At 43.6% G+C, this 17,999-nt stretch overlaps 1 protein-coding gene across 1 annotated transcript; it reads left to right on the top strand.

The window, feature by feature from the left end:
• The first annotated feature begins 726 nt into the window (after window positions 1-726).
• LOC120901088 lies at window positions 727-2,947 on the top strand. The gene is made up of 3 exons (XM_040308794.1): window positions 727-2,622; window positions 2,688-2,798; window positions 2,939-2,947. Exons 1-3 carry the CDS (start codon window positions 727-729, stop codon window positions 2,945-2,947), a joined length of 2,016 nt encoding a protein of 671 aa, XP_040164728.1.
• Window positions 2,948-17,999: the final 15,052 nt, after the last annotated feature.

The raw sequence follows: 17,999 nt of genomic DNA, 5'->3' as shown, positions 1-17,999 counted from the left end.
CCATCACCTATAGAAGCACCGGTACCACCAAGACGCACCATTTTTCCGCGCACTGCTAGTCACCGTGCCCGCGATTGCTCGTCACAGTACAAGTGTCGTCATTGCAACTTGGCGCATCACACAATGATTCACACTGAAAGCACTCCCAGCACATCTTCCACTACGTTTCCAATGCTAGCTGCGCAAGATGAACCTTCACACACAACACACGCCACTGATGATCACACGGCTAGCATACAACGCAGCTACGCAGCTGCAATAAAACAATCACCTTCACAAATATTATTACAAACTGCACTTCTAAATGTAACCGATGCACACGGCATCCTGCATCCTGTGCGTGCACTCTTAGACAGCGCATCACAGCCCAATTTGATGAGCAATCGCCTTGCTCAGAGGTTGGCTTTGAAAAGTAGCACGGTTAACATAACCCTCAAAGGAGCAGGACTATCCACCAGAACGGTGAGGAGGTCGGTTCGAGCTCAAATTGCTTCACGTGTTGAACACTTTGACTTGGATGTCGATTTTCTAATAGTAGACAAGGTGATCGCTGATCTGCCAGCGCATGATGTTTCCACTCGCGGCTGGAACATTCCTTCGGAATTTGTTTTGGCTGACCCGCAGTTCGATAAATCAGCCCCGATTGATCTCATCCTTGGTGCCCGTCATTACGCTTCCTTCTTTACGAACGTAAAATCGCACGAGCTTGCTCCGAACCTTCCAACTATGCTGAACAGCGTGTTTGGGTGGGTCATGATTGGTCCCACCTTTCCTCAGAATCCTGCATCTCCGACCGATTGCACCGCCGCGTCCACAATCGTCTGCATGGCATCCCTGGAGGAGTCTCTCGAACGCTTTTGGAAGCTGGAAGAGTTAAGCGTCAATGATTCGTACTCACCTGATGAGCGGCGATGCGAAACATTGTATAAAGAAACCACTCAGCGCGACGAGTCGGGTCGCTATATTGTACGATTGCCCAAACAGACCGACTTCACGGAAAAGCTTGGCCTGTCTAAAACTACCGCTTTGAGACGCTTCGAGCTGCTGGAGAGGAGGCTAGAACGCAACCCACAGCTCAAGGAAGACTATCATGCCTTCATGAAGGAGTATTTGGAGCTGAGGCACATGTCGCTCATGAACAAAGATAGTGGGGATGAACGGGCGTACTACCTACCGCACCATCCCGTATTTAAAGCCTCCAGTACCACCACGAAAGTAAGGGTCGTGTTCGACGGATCTGCAAAGACAAGCACCGGTTATTCCTTGAATGACATTCTATGTGTTGGTCCAATCGTGCAGGACGAGCTGCTTGATATTGTGTTGCGATTCCGTACCTACCAAATATCACTTGTGGGAGATATAGCTAAAATGTACCGACAAATATTGCTGCATTCTGATGATCGTCGATTGGTGCGCATATTTTTTCGATTTTCGCCGCAAGCTCCGATCCAAGTATATGAGCTCAACACCGTTACATACGGACTAGCACCTTCCTCGTTTCTGGCTACACGCACACTTATACAACTAGCAGATGATGAAGGGACTGAGTATGCGCTTGCACCTGCAGCCCTGAAACGAAACTTTTACGTGGACGACTTCATTGGTGGTGCCAATAACGTTCGCGAAGCTGTTCAGCTGCGTAAGGAGTTATCAGCGCTACTTGCCAAAGGTGGGTTTGAGTTGCGCAAGTGGACCTCAAACAATCTGAGCGTACTCTCCGGCTTAAGCACCGAGTATATCGGCACACACTCATCACTGCATTTTATACCCAACGAGACGGTCAAAGCACTCGGCATCTCGTGGAAGCCTGAATCGGATGAGCTGTGTTTTGAATCCAACACTGAGGCTGATGAAGCCACGTCGACCAAGCGATCTATTTTGTCGAGCATTGCCAAAATGTACGATCCGCTCGGATTGATAGCACCGGTGATCGTGCGTGCTAAGATGCTGATGCAGGAGCTATGGCTACTCAAATCCGGCTGGGATGAACCTGTTCCTAATCACATCTGTAAAAAATGGAAGGCGATTCAGAGCGACTGGAAAATGTTATCCGAGTACAGGACTAACCGTTACGCTCTCTTACCAGATGCAACAGATGAATTTCGCACATTTACCGATGCTTCGGAGGCCGCCTACGGAGCATGTGTCTACGCTCGTTGTGAAAACGCGGCGGGAGAAGTCCGCATCAGCCTATTAGCTTCGAAGTCTCGAGTGGCACCACTGAAGCGCGTCACGTTGCCGAGGCTTGAACTAAGCGCGGCTGTCCTGGGCGCCCATCTGCATTATCGCATCAAGGAGGCAATGCAGATCGTGTGCGCCGAATCGTTTTTCTGGTCCGACTCAACAGTGACGCTAAAATGGATTGCGACACCTTCCAACTCCTGGAAGACGTTCTTGGCAAATCGAGTAGCTGAGGTGCAACACTACTCTCATCCAAGGCAATGGAGGCACGTTCCTGGCACATCCAATCCTGCTGACTTGGTTTCCCGAGGCATGTCGGCAGCACACTTCACGCAGAATCAGCTTTGGAATAATGGTCCAGATTGGCTTGTGCAACCTTCGTCCCATTGGCCCAGCTCAGATCCAGAACCAAGCGATGAGGCGGACCTAGAAACACGCCAGGTGAGTGCCGCTTTAGTTTGTACACCAACTCATCCATGGTTTGGCATTTCTTCATCCTTCACCAGAATGGTACGCATCATTGCATACTGCATACGGTTTGTGCGCAACACCAAGCAGAAGGCGCGATCCCAGCGACCGATACCGCACACCAACGCATCCAAGACGATCACGCCCAAGTACGTGGATGCTGCAAAAACTGTGCTTTGCAGACTAGCCCAGCAAGATGCATTTTCCGCGGAAATCAAGCAGCTAAAAAAGGGAGAAGCATTGATGAAACAATCACCTTTACGAAAACTTACCCCATTCCTGGATACAGAAGAAGTAATACGGGTGGGAGGACGATTGAACTTGTCGCAACTACCGTATCAGTCCAAGCATCCAGCTGTTCTACCGAAGAACCACAAATTCACTCGTCTACTTGCGGAAGATTATCATGAAGAGATGAAACATGCTAGTGGAAGGCTATTGCTATCCCGCATTAGAGAGCTGTATTGGCCACTGGACGGACGTCGCTTGGTAAAAAGCATTGCAAGGAACTGCTTCCGCTGTGTTCGGCAAGATCCCGCACTCGCACGGCAGCCGGTTGGCCAGCTTCCACCATTCCACATCACACCGAGCCGACCGTTTTCTGTAACCGGAGTGGACTACGCCGGTCCATTCTATTTGGAGCCAGCGCACCGGAAGGCAGCAGCTACTAAGAGCTATCTCTGCGTTTTGGTGTGTTTCGCTACGAAAGCTGTGCATTTGGAACTCGTAGGAGACCTCACAACGGCGGGATTCTTAGCAGCGCTACGCCGATTCACATCACGACGCGGATTGCCAGCCCACATCCATTCTGATAATGGGAAAAACTTCGAAGGCGCAGAACGTGAACTGAAGGAGCTTTTTGAGCTGTTCAACGACGAACAACACCGCAACACCGTGGCTACCAGATGCGCTGACCGGGGAATCACTTGGCATTTCAACCCACCAAAGGCTCCACACTTCGGCGGATTATGGGAAGCAGCAGTAAAGACGGCGAAGCGACACCTCTATCGTCACCTGGGCAATACGCGGCTGTCGTACGAAGGCTACTGCACTGTGCTCCACCAAATCGAGGCAGCGATGAATTCCCGTCCACTGTTGCCTTTGTCCGACGATCCCAACGAGCTAGCTGCACTCACACCGGCACACTTCCTTATTGGCACATCGATGTTCGCCGTGCCTGAACCGGACTACACCCAGCTGAAATCCTGCACGCTAGATGATCTTCAGAAGTGGCAGCTTTTAGTTCAGCGTTTTTGGAAGCATTGGGCCACTGAGTATCTACAAGAAATGCAAAAAGTTATGCAAGTGGTGGCAGCAACAACAGCAACATACTTCCCGGCAGGTTAGTGATCCTCATGGACGAATCGTTACCCACCACTCGTTGGCCTCTCGCGCGTATCGTTGAAATCCATCCCGGTGAAGACAAGATAGTACGCGTCGTTACGCTCAAGACAGCTAAGGGAATAATTACGCGACCGATCACGAAAATATGCGTTTTACCGCTCAGCACTGATAGCGAAAACCCCGTGTAATGTAGGAAACAACTTTTTGTTGACATTCGTCAAGGTGGGGAGGATGTTCGAGCAGCTGCGCGAATCGTGCAGATTTGAACTGCGGATCGGATCACATCCGTGCCCGTTCATGTACACATCTCTATCGATCTTCAATTAATAAATAGAGAGCGAAAAGGCTTTTTCTCTCTCTTCATCACCAGCAATTTCTTACAACGGCTTCGGTAATTATTAGCAGCAAAAACCAAAGAAAGAAAAAGAAACTTTTTCCGAAAATTATTCGCGACGAAACATAATGTATACAAATATACAAATATACAAAATCTCTAAATGTTCAAGACGCGCTCTCATGTGTGGTTGAAGTTCGTTTTTATTTATGGTTTTGTAATTCATTAAACTTTGTTTGGAATAACGGTAACGTATGTAATGCAAATGAATATTAAATTTTTTTAACAAATCCCGTCCAATGATAACAGACCATGCCATTTGTTTCTTTGGAATGATGATAAATGAATGGTTAACATAAGTGTCACGAAAACGAATTCTTCCTTCTGCATGCCCTAGCGATGTCAAAGGGTTATTTCCTAATCCGCGGAATCCAGAAAAACACGGATTTTGGGCAAGAGTCAGGACAAGCTCTTCGCTGACAAAACTCCTAGGGCTACCCGTATCAAACAAAGAAAGTACACGTGAGGGCAAAATCTTGAACTCATTAGAGACTTTGAAAGCAACACTTACCTCCTGAATAGCTTCTATCTGAACTGCGCTTTCATTATAGTTCGGTTCGTGGATAACATTGTTTTGATTTGCTTCACTATGGTAGATGGCAGCCGACGTCGATTGAGTACGATGAGTGCAATCTCGAGCAACGTGTCCCATATTTCCACATAAAAAGCAAGACCCATTTCATGGTTGCTGGCAGTCCCGTTGATGATGCCCGTAGTTCGAACAATTGTAGCATTTTATACCTCCAAGATTGTCAGGTCTGGTCATTATCCTTGGTTTGAATGAAACTGACACCGGTTGCAAACGTATCGATTCGTATTTTTGCAGGGCTGTCTTAAGATCGGTCAAAGAGTTTGCAGAAAAACGAATCGCAGCAGCATTCACAGGATCTCCAATTCCATCGATTATTATTGAAACTAGTTCTTGTTCTGATATTGTGGCGTTTTTAGCAATATTTTCCATTTCTAGAACATATCTGGTGCTTTCTTGAGGAAGAAGCTGTCTACGGCGAAGCTGATGATATACACTCTCCGGTGAAGGTTTATTTGAGAAATTTTCCAGAATTTGTTGTTTTAACTCGTCGTAGCTTGTAAACACTATATATTTTGTCAGCATTGCAACGGTACCATTCAAAAGTTGGCGCGTGATAATATTTTTTTCTAGTTCATTAACATTGAACAATTGAAAAGTTTGTTCAAGTTGCTTAATCCAACATTCGGCATTCTCATTCTTTTCGCCACTAAAACTATCAACTAGCCCTTCGATGCATTTGATTGTGTCCAACGGCAGTGGTTGTTGTATTTGCTTCATGTTGGCCATTTCTTGTTTAAGAAGCGAAAATTCTTTTTCCAGCTTCAATTGTTTAAATTTTGCAGTCAATGTCTCAATTGTACTCGCCGAAGCTTCTCTATTGCCTGACGTTGCTTCGGCACATGTTTCAAATTCCAGAGAAGATGGCGTGGTCTGGATAGTCGCCATTTTGCTTTCGGTGTGTGTTGCATCAAATAGCCGCCTGACTTGGGTGATGGGAGCTGATTCAGGCACGGTTTCGCCAACTTCTTTAAGAACACCCATCATTGTATCCTTCGAAATAGATGGCTCCATTGTTTTCTTGTTCGATATCCCACTTCTGAGGTTGTAAGACATTATATTTTATTTTCTGCACAAAGCTACAGCATACCGCACAAGTCCTATCTTGCCGATTTCTAAACATCGTATATCTGCCCGTCTGGTGAAAAACCAGTGTCAAAAGTGACACACAAACTAAGCTTATTAAAGTGTGACGTGTGTAGCGAGGTTTATATAACTAACGAGCTAAATTCAATATTTACACGTCAAAGTTTACGCCTCGTGTGACGTCCGTATGATGTCTGTTTCGATTGATGCGAGAGCGCGGTGTAACTGTGCACGCACAATAACTGTGCGGAGCACAGAAACTGTGCGGAGCACACAATAACTGTGCGGAGCACATAAACTGTGCGTAACACACAATAACTGTACGGAGCGCTGAAACTGTGCGGAGCGCTGAAACTGTGCGGAGCGCTGAATCTGTGCGGAGCACACAATAACTGTGCGGAGCACACAAACTGTGCGGAGCACACAAACTGTGCGGAGCACACAATAACTGTGCGGAGCACACAAACTGTGCGGAGCACAGAAAATGTGCGGAGCACAGAAACTGTGCGGAGCACAGAAACTGTGCGGAGCACACAAAGTGTGCGGAGCACACAAACTGTGCGGAGCACATAAACTGTGCGGAGCACACAAACTGTGCGGAGCACACAAACTGTGCGGAGCACACAAACTGTGCGGAGCACACAAACTGTGCGGAGCACACAAACTGTGCGGAGCACAGAAACTGTGCGGAGTACACAAAGTGTGCAGAGCACACAAACTGTGCGGAGCACAGAAACTGTGCGGAGCACAGGAACTGTGCGGAGCACACAAAGTGTGCGGAGCACACAAACTGTGCAAACTGTGTGGTAGCTGTGCGGAGCACAAAAAGTGTGCAAAGCACACTAACTGTGCGATAACACAGTAACTGTGAAAAAAACTTAAGTGTGGATTAAGTGTGGTACCACGCACACACAGCACAATAGACTGTGCGTGGTACCACAGCACCACACAGTGAAAAGTGGTATTTGACTCATCACTAGTTGGAAGCCCTACCTATAGCCGACCACCCATCATGTTGGACGTTGCGGTTCTTATAGTTGTCTAACTTTTTAATCCATAAAGATGAATTCTTCCTTACAGCCTATATCAAAAACAGCATTGTTCGATATCCTTAAAAAATATATAAATGTATACACATCACTTGTACAAAAAAAAAGAACTTGTTGGTGATGGACAGAATATGAAAATACAGTATAGTACGATATCTAGCTTCTTTTATAAACAATTACCTGCATCGTGTAGTTCCGGTTTGGATTTTTTTGTTGTATTTTCCATTGCTAAAAATATATTTAAACCATTTAAAAAATTAATATTCTGATTCTTTTTAACACATACAAAAGTTGTATACATACCGCCCGCCTTTTGTTTTTCGTTTGTTTACCGTGTGCGATGAAAAACGCGCGGTATATTTATCTGTCAAAAGGGTACGCTCAAAGTTTACGCCAATATTTCACCCTCTCGGACCTGAAATCCTTTTGAAATGCAGTTTATGCCTGGCAACCCTGTTTACGCGTAAAATGTTTGAATTTACGCCTCGTGAGAAGTCTGTATAACGTTTTGGTTCATGAACAATAATTCGTCAGTGTTATTATGGCAAGCGACCCCTGTAAGATTGACATCTCGCTGCGCAAAGCGATCGAAAAATTCTTAACCTCTCGCTCAATGTAGCTAGAGAGCAAGAACCAATAATGATAAAGCGTGGTGAAAGTATGGGGAAAAGGGGAAGGAGGGGAGAAAGAAAACATGGGTGTGAACTATTTTTTGGTCATTATCATTTTTGCGCCAACCGGAGCCTTTTGTCAGAAAGAGATAAACACATACAGCGCGCTCTCTCGAAAGACTGTAAACACTTCAATCGATCAAGTGCTTCGATGGGTTCTTCGGACGTTTCTGTTCGCTTTCTCGATCGGTTTCGGCGGAAAGCGAGCTCAAAATCAGCTCGATTTTGTTGTGCGGGATGACAGTCGTACGTTTTTGTGAGTGTAGAGTCCGTTTTAGACACAAAAAGTAGAATTATTAATTCAAAACCCAATGCGGTGCATGAAATGCATGCTTTTTGGCCATATAAAAAATAATTTCAATAAAGCAAAACTTGGCGCCAAATGTGGAGCAAAATCTCATGATAAAGACAAAGATTGTCCAATAAGGAAAGACGAGGTCGAAATAAAAAGAATACAAACAGAATAAAGAATTACAATAAAAGAAACAAGAATAATTCGAAGGGAACAAGTGCTAGCTATTCCTAGAATATATATAACAGAAAAAAAATCATTGATACTGAGAGGTAATCAAACGCCTATAACGAACGAAAACAAAAAATAGACGAAACAAGCGAAGATGATAGAAACTCACCAAAATCTATCGAAAATACACTAGAAAAAATTAACAGAACAATGAATAATAAGTACCTAGATAATAACACAGAACCCAAAAATAATACGAATTTAACAATAATTACTAAAGAATCAGCAAACCATACAGAAAAAGAAAAACATACAGAAATCGAAAACACAGGAACATAAACAAATCCATACTCAACAAATTAAAATGCCACCAATATCACTTATTTTAGTGATGCTGAAATGTATCTACAAAGAACTACAAAGAAACATTCAGTACAAAATACAAAACTCAATAAATATATATTCCTTTCATATGGCCAGTTACACAAATAATCTTTATAATATTTACTCTGATTGCTACAAACAAATAAAACATGGAATAACTAAATATACTACAAACTAACATACAAAGCATACAGAAAAATAGGGAAGAACTAACACACATACTACACGAAAAAAATACCATGTAGCTTGCTTACAGGAAACATGCTTACCAAACAGACTGTTTTGAATTTAAACATTAAAACTTAGACTTGGACTGCTGTGACAATTCATTTATTTTGACCGATCGCGTCGAGTGCTAAAGATGGACTGATTTTCGATTTCATATGCTCGTGATACGAAACTTCTCTGGTTTGTCGCTTAACATAGGAAATTCCAAGAAAGGCCGATCGGCCACCAAAAGCGCGCACGTGCCTTAGCGCAGACAATTGTCTGTTTGTTTCACTTTTCATCCCACTTGCGAGCAGGCTTCACACTGTTCATATTGTGTCATTGTTTTACAAAGCAAATACAGGGTTCTTAGTATTGTTTTCGCTTCGCTCACACCATATGGCGCCCCTAGTTCCTAGCATCGTTTTCTTTTGCTTCGACATACTCCCCCCCGGTTGAATTATTGAATTCAACAGAATTGTTTTCGGTTACAGGCAAAATGCAGATTTTAGATATTCCGCGCTTATACAACCAATCTTTCGTTTTGACGGTAACTACTCTTATGTTCCCATCACTTCCCGGAAAACTCTCAACTATTCTACCGTAACACCATTTCAGGGGTGGTAAACCATCGTCTTTCACAAGCACCATTGTTCCGACGGAGATATTGTTGCGTTGGCGGGTCCACTTTGTCCGTGGTTGTAGACCGGACAAATACTCAGTACTCCAACGTTTCCACAGCCTTCGAAGATATTCTTGTACTTCCTGCCATTGATTCAGCTGGTTGATTGGAACCGCTTCCAGGCATGGTTCGGCCAAGTCAAAACGTCAAGACCAGCTGGATCGGTTGATAGTTGAGTCAAAGGTCGAGAATTCATGCAACTCTCGATCTGCGTTAGAAGCGTGGTGAGCTGCTCGTAGGTCAGCAACGCGTTTCCCATCGTAGGCCTCAGATGATTTTTGAAGGATTTGACAGCCGCCTCCCATAGGCCGCCAAAATTCGGAGAACGAGGGGGGATGAACTTAAATTCGATGCCTTCATCGCTGCACTTCCGAGTTATGTCGCCTTGCCATGCCTGATCCTTGAATTGCTAAGCTAGGACAGCCAGTTCTTTCGATGCTCCTACAAAATTCTTAGCGTTGTCACATTCAATTAATGAAGGCTTACCTCTGCGCGCGATGAATCTGCGTTGGGCCGCAATAAAGGCGTCTGTGGTCAAGTCTGTAACAAGATCGATGTGCACCGCTTTCACAACCATGCATACAAAAATGACCACGTATCCTTTCAGCGGCTGCGATTTTCTATGGGGATAGCGGTATGCTATCGGACCACATAGATCCACTCCCGTGCGGACGAATGGTAAGGCTGTAGACACGCGTTCCATCGGTAAGTCGCCCATGATTTGTTGAAGCGTTGTTGGTCGACAGCGGAAACATTGCAAACATGAGTGCACTGTCTTTTGGGCTAAATTTCTGACTCGCAAAGGCCAAAACCTTTCGCGCAGGCTCGTGGTCAGAAATTGAGGGCTGGCATGCAACATTTTCAGATGAACGAACATTGCAATCATGTCGGTGAGGGGATGATTGGATGGAAGTATCATAGGATGTCGTCGATCGTTAGATACTTCTGCATGACGTAGCCTGCAGTATGCCGGCTTCGATGTATGGATTTAACGACTTCAATTTGGAATGGTTTGCAACGAAACCATTTTTTTCAAGATTTTTAAAATCTTCCGCAAATGATTCATGTTGTGCAAGACGGACGAGGCACTTGATTGAATCATTTAGTTCTTCAGTAGTCAGATGCGTAAATCGTCGTTGATCACGATTTTTGAATTTTGCATTGTGAGCAAATCTGAGTATCCATGCTACAAGTCTTTTCAAATCGCCAAATGACGAACGCAGTTTAGCTCGGTTCAATAGAATGAGCTGCCAACGTAACTCTTTCTTCGAGATCTTCCTTCGTTAGTTCAACCTTACTTGCAACCTTTGTAGGGAAAATCAGAGGTTCTTCATTTAGCCCATTCGGGGCGTTCCACCAGAAGGTGGCATGCTGTAGCTGTGCTGGATCCATTCCGCGAGAAATTATATCTGCTGGATTTTCTATACCTGGTACGTGATTCCATTTTCCATTTGCAGTGAGATGTTGTATTTCCGATACACGATTCGCAACAAAAGTTTTCCAGCGCGATGGGTTTGCTGCCAACCAGTGTAGGACAATACTTGAATCCGACCAAAAATATGTTTCTATTTCAATTTTCAAGGCAACGGAAACCTTTTCATACAGATGTGCCAAGAGTAAAGCGGCTGATTGCTCTAAACGAGGAAAACAAACTCGTTTTTGTTTACGCGAAGTTGCCAGAGGAGCTACTTTAGATTTAGCCGTTAGTAAATTCACTGTAACTGTATCATCGCTGGATACAGATCTGATGTAAATACAAGCGCCGTACGCCTTTTCAGACGCATCGCAAAACCCGTGTAGCTGTATTTGTTTTACAGGCGTGTGAGAAAGAACCCAACGTTGGATACTTATTTTATTAAGTTCTGCAAGATTTTTACGAAAATCTCTCCATTGTTTCTGTAGTGGTGGGTTGAGAGGTTCATCCCAAGACGTTTCATTGCGCCAAAGCTCTTGAAGATACATTTTAGCTGCCACTATCACAGGACCGACCAATCCTAAAGGATCGAAAAGTTTGGCCGAGTCTGATACAGCAATGCGTTTCGTAACTGGATTGTCATGGTTGCTGTACTCAAGTGTTTCGAAGAGAAAATTGTTGGTTGTTAGTTGCCATTTCAGGCCCAATGTTTTGATGCATGATGTTGGCGAATCAAGATCATAAACAGTTCGATCATCCCGAAGATCAACGGGAATTTTTTCTAGTAGTTCGGAGCAGTTAGATGTCCACTTACGAAGACAAAGACCAGCAGATTGAAGTAAATTCAATAATTGATCACTGAGTTTCTGCCCTTCCTCTACACTATTGACTCCTGTTAGCATGTCGTCCATGTAAAAGTCGTTAGCTAAAACCTTTGTTGCCTCTGGGTACGTATTTGCTTCTACTTTTGCTAGATGTTGTAGCAATGGTGCGCAAGAAGTACCATAAGTGACTGTGCTCAATTCAAATGTACAAATTGGATCGGTTGGTTTATTGCGCCATAGAATTCGTTGCAAGGGACGGTCTTCGTCAGCTACCAAAATTTGTCTGTACATTTTTTCAATGTCCGCCACGAGTACAAATTTTGGCATACGAAATCTTAGCAAGATAGACATAAGATAGTCTTGAAGGATTGGGCCTACCATCAAACAATCGTTTAATGAGACTCCACTGCTGGAAGAGCACGACGCATCAAACACCACCCGAAGCTTGGTGGTAGTTTTATCGGGACGAAGCACACAATGGTGCGGCATGTAATAGCTTGGGCTAACTTGTCCTGTGGTGTTTTCTGTTATTTGTACCATGTGGTTAAGGTATATATATTCTGAAACAAACTGTGAATATTCTGCTTTAAGTTGTGGTCTGCGGTTTTACGTTTTGTTGTTGCATCAAAATATTGTTCACATTTGCTTGCTTCCACCGATAGTTTGCTGTTAGTCTGGCATGCTTCAAGTTCCCAAAATTGTCTAAGCTGTGCGTCGAGGTTGCTGCTCACATGAGCCACTACTGATGTTTGCTCACTTGGTTAGCAAACGGTGGCTCTTCCAGCTATGACCCATCCTAGCACAGTTTTTTGTACTGCCAATGCACCTGACTGCATTTTCAAAAGGCCCTCTTCCAAGATTAGATAATACAGGTCCATGCCGATTATCATGTCGATTGGTCCGGGTTCATTGAAATTAGGGTCTGCTAGTTCGATGTTTAGAGGTAAGGTTAGCCTTGTTAGATCGACTGCACTTACCGGTAGATTTCTTGTGACTTGGCTGAGCACATGAAATTTGGATGTCGTTCTAAAAGCACTGCAATTTGACTTGATGCTCACCATGACCGATGAGTAAGACATGATTTTCGACTCACCAATACCGCCGATCGAGTGTACTTACTTACTCGCGCCCAATACTGCGTTCCGTTGCAGTCACATACCTTGACCACGGCCGTTTGAAGCAAGACCGTTGAAGATACCTGATTAGAAGTCGGTGGCACATTCACAAAACAATGATTTAACGAAGCTGGAGTTTCTGGATTAGACGAAGCAGGAGTGGAAGGACCGGGTTGGCATTCGAGTATCGTTTGCTGTTGCAATACTTCCTGAACTGGCATGGCATTCGATTGTTCGTGTAACATGGTGTGGTGTTTCTTGTGGCAAATACGGCATGTACCTGATGGACAGTCCTTAACCGTATGACCCAATGATAAACAATTGAAACACAGTTTCTTGTTCTTCACTAAATCCTTTCGATCATTTACTGCCATGTTTCGGAACATAACGCACTTGTAAGGAGAATGTTTCACGTCACGACAAAAAACACACTTTTCCGCTGCACCTAAGGACACTGTCGAATACGCTGCTGTGTTTTTCTGGACCGGTTTGCGTCGAAACTGTGATGAGGTTTTGTCCGACGGAACTAATTTCACTGATTCCACAGATTGTAACACTCTACAATGATCTCGGAGAAACTTCACTAACTCGTCGTAAGTAGGAACTTCAGTCGAACGCTTATGTGTTTCCCACAGTCGCAAAGTAGCCGGATCCAAACACGATGACAAGCGAAACACTAACAACGTACTCCACCCTTCAGGCCGTTCACCAAGCTTTTCTAACATTTTCGAATTTCGCTCAAATTCATCCACGAGACGCATGATAGATTCCGGACATTTCTTTTTAATCGGAGAGATGGCAAAAACAGAGTCCACATGAGATTTCACTATTATACATTTGTTGTCATATCTGGTGCATAGTAAATCCCAGGCAACGCTGTAATTCGCTGTGGTAACTTCTATCACTTCTATCACGCGCTTTGCATCTTCCGTTAGACATGAAATCAAATACGTAAATTTGTCCACTTCACTTAGCTCCGGCGCCACATCTATCAGCGTTTTGAAATTATCACGAAACGTCGTCAAATTTTGCAAAGAACCGTCAAATTTCGGTAGTTTGATTTCCCGTAGCTTCACTCGCGATGTTTGCTTCGAAACGTTAGAAGGTAACACTTCTTTCACTGTAGCTGCTGCGATTCGCTGCTTTGCATTTCGCATTAATTTATACAACTTCGTCTCGAAGCATGCATAAATTTCTTCCTCTTCTTCGATTGTGTCCGACACTTCTAAAATGCTCACATGCACTTTCTCGTATTCCGACTGCACCGCCGCAAGTCGGTCCGCACATTCGGTAAGCTGGGAAATTTCCAGATCCGCATCGCTTAGAATGGTATCCAGTAGTGATGGGCGGGTCGACCCGAACCTATCGGGTCGGAGCCATCCGTAAGCGACCCGGAGTCTTTCGGGTCGACCCGAAAGGTACAAGTAGGTTCAGTGGGTGCAACGACTCCGGTAGGTGCGAGAAAGCATAAGCGACTCCGACCCGTTGGTGCAACGAGTTCGGGTCGGGTCGGGCCACAGTAGGTTCAGTTTGACCCGAGGGTGCAGCGAGTTCGGGTCGACCCGATAGATCAGTAGGTGCGAGAAAGCATAAGCGACTCCGACCCGTTGGTGCGGCGAGTTCGGGTCGGGTCGGATCAAGATAGGTTCAATATGACCCGACCCGACCCGAACTCGCCGCACCAACGGGTCGGAGTCGCTTATGCTTTCTCGCACCTACTGATCCATCGGGTCGACCCGAACTCGCTGCACCCTCGGGTCAAACTGAACCTACCGTGACCCGACCCGACCCGACCCGAACTCGTTGCACCAACGGGTCGGAGTCGCTTATGCTTTCTCGCACCTACTGATCTATCGGGTCGACCCGAACTCATTGCACCCGCGGGTCGGATTTGATTCCGACTCCGACCTAGCGCACCCGCTGCACCACGGGTCGGAATCGATTCCGACTGGCTTGCACCCGACTCCGGGTCGGGTCGTGAAATGAATCGTATGACCCAACACTAGTATCCAGTCGGTTCATCTTTCGATCGAGATGATCACGCACTCTGGAAGCCTTTTCATGTTCCAACATGTCACTTTTTCCCGTTCCTAAACCTTTGAACGGGTCAGAGAGATCCATCTTAGACGTCGACGGCAATTGTTCACCTGATATGTCACTTTTTTCTTGGTCGCCCACTAGATCGGCAACTTTTACCGGCGTGCGTTCCTCTGACATTGTTCTTATTGTTCATCAACACTTTCACTGTGCACAATCACGTTCGCGGATAGTGATAGTAGCTAGCATTAGGTTTCGAATCGAACTAAGCAAAACTGCTGTTGGAATTCGTTTCGAGTAACCAAATGTTCGAATACGGTTAGAAGGACCAAAAAATGTTTTGAATTTAAACATTAAAACTTAGACTTGGACTGCTGTGACAATTCATTTATTTTGACCGATCGCGTCGAGTGCTAAAGATGGACTGATTTTCGATTTCATATGCTCGTGATACGAAACTTCTCTGGTTTGTCGCTTAACATAGGAAATTCTAAGAAAGGCCGATCGGCCACCAAAAGCGCGCACGTGCCTTAGCGCAGACAATTGTCTTTTGTTTCACTTTTCATCCCACTTGCGAGCAGGCTTCACACTGTTCATATTGTGTCATTGTTTTACAAAGCAAATACAGAGTTCTTAGTATTGTTTTCGCTTCGCTCACACCATATGGCGCCCCTAGTTCCTAGCATCGTATTCTTTTGCTTCGACACAGACAATAAAAGACACCTTAGCAAAAATAACATACAACACTCAAACTTAAACAAACATAATAATAGCTGGCGATTTTAATGCACATCATACATACGGGGAAGACGATAGAATCGATCAAAAAGGAAATGCAATAATAGAAAAAATAGACTATTCAAGCCTCATCATCCTCAAAAATAACACATACACTCACGTCCCAACAGACCAAAACAAGAGACAGACGTCCATTGATTTAACAATCATATCCAAAAAAAATCCATAACATAATCAACAAAATTATACTAGAAAAATACATTGGGGCAAACAACCACAAAATAATAAAAATAACAATTAAAAACACTCCACAGAACTTTTTTCAGTACTAATGTTGACACGATGTGCACCTCGTGCAGATTAGCTGCCGTAATATTTACAAAACAACGAGCTGTCAAAGACAGCTCGAATAATTCGCAAAAGAAACTCCAGATGGCGTTGTTAGATAAAGATAAAGATTAGATAAAGACGAACATATATCCCAAATATGAAATAACTGGCTATGTTGATAAGCATAACCAATAAGGGAAAAAGTTCGAGAAAGGTCGCTAGGCGAGGTTACTTAGGGTTAAGTAGATCAGCTGGTGAAAAACAAAGCGCCATTGAAGACGCTTAGTTGCAATTTATATACGAAGAAAGACAGACGAATTTTTGAACTGATCGGCGGAACCCTGAATACGCGAGCGACAGTTACAAAAATTCTGTAGCAGCAACTGAAATAAACATAAAGCTACACCCGTAGCAACAACTAATCTACTGATAGTTACAGAACTTTTAAATTCAGATATATGGGTAAACATACTGAAACAAAAAAAATGCAACACCCATTTTAGACAAAATTACATACCAAATGCTGAGAAACATAAACGACGAATCACTAACACAAATCATAACAGACGGAAATAAAATGTGGGAGAATGGCAAAATAAAAAAAGAATTAAAACAAATTAAAATAATAACAATTCCTAAACCAAAGAAAAATATAAATGATCCTAACAAATACAGACCTATAGCGCTTACACCAACGATTACCAAAGTCCTAAACTCAGCAGTATTATTAAAATAAAATATATATTGCAACCAAAAATATACTCCCAGAAAAATCCTTTGGATTCAGAAACAAAAGAACCATAAACCAATACAATAACTATTTCAACAACCAAATAAATCACAACCAAAGATTTAATAGAATAAGTGGAGCAATATTTATAGACCTGTAAAAAGCATATAATGTTTCAACAAAAATCATCATAGGAAAAATGATAGAATCAGACATTCCACCTCAAATCATAAAATGGATCTACTTCTTTCTTAGAATTAGAACCTTAATAATAGGGAACAATAAAAAAAACACACAAAATGCTAGTGACAGATAGTCCATCTGTCCATCACCACAAGCGGACGTTATTTCACCAACACCAAAAACTGCCTAAAATATATCGAGCAGCAATTAGCAACACTATGGAAACGGGAGCTTCATACATTCTAAATAGCAACATAAACAAATACAAAACAATGAATACAACTATCAACCAGGCACTAAGGAAAGCTACAGGTTGCACCAAAACGACCCCCATAAATACGCTGCATGCTATTACAGCAGAAATACCCTTCAACATCAGAAACAGATTTATATTACGTAAGGAACTAGTCATAGATTTAGTCTACTCACCAATTTTAAGACAACAACTACAAATACACCAAAGAACAAAATACAAAAAAAGAAAAAAAACAATTCATGAAGAACGTACGAAAAAGACAATAAAATTCTAAAACAATTAAATATTTCAAAGAACAACGATATATACCAGTTCTCGCTTTCCTTTGAATCGTTATCCGGTTGCTATGGATCGCAATCAACTACGTCTGAATCGTTTCAGCTACGTTAGGATCGCTCTCAGCTACCTTTGGATTTTGCGGTAGCTCGCGCAAATTTTATTGCAGTGCAACCACCGACAAACCGACGTGACACTGGCGTTACAAAAGTGTCCCACACGAAAGTACTGTCATTTACCAGCGAGGCGATCACTTCTGTCAAAGTAAGCTCTGTCCACCGCTGCTTCGATGTAAACAACTTTTCTAAATACAAATTGCGAAGGAAGTGTGAGGCACGATTTTGTGAGAATTATTGGACAAAACACCCAGGAAAATCATTTTATACACCTGTTTTCATTTTCCTTTGAATCGTTATCCGGTTGCTGTGGATCGCAATCCATGAGAATGGATCGCAATCAACTACGTCTGAATCGTTTTCAGCTACGTTTGGATCGTTTTCAGCTACGTTTGGATCGTTTTCAGCTACGTTAGGATCGCTCTCAGCTACCTTTGGATTTTGCGGTAGCTCGCGCAAATT

Source organism: Anopheles arabiensis, chromosome 3, assembly GCF_016920715.1.
Source record: "Anopheles arabiensis isolate DONGOLA chromosome 3, AaraD3, whole genome shotgun sequence".
Classification (NCBI taxonomy): domain Eukaryota; kingdom Metazoa; phylum Arthropoda; class Insecta; order Diptera; family Culicidae; genus Anopheles; species Anopheles arabiensis.
Note: the sequence above shows the minus strand (reverse complement) of the source record. Positions and strands in the feature narration are given on the sequence as shown.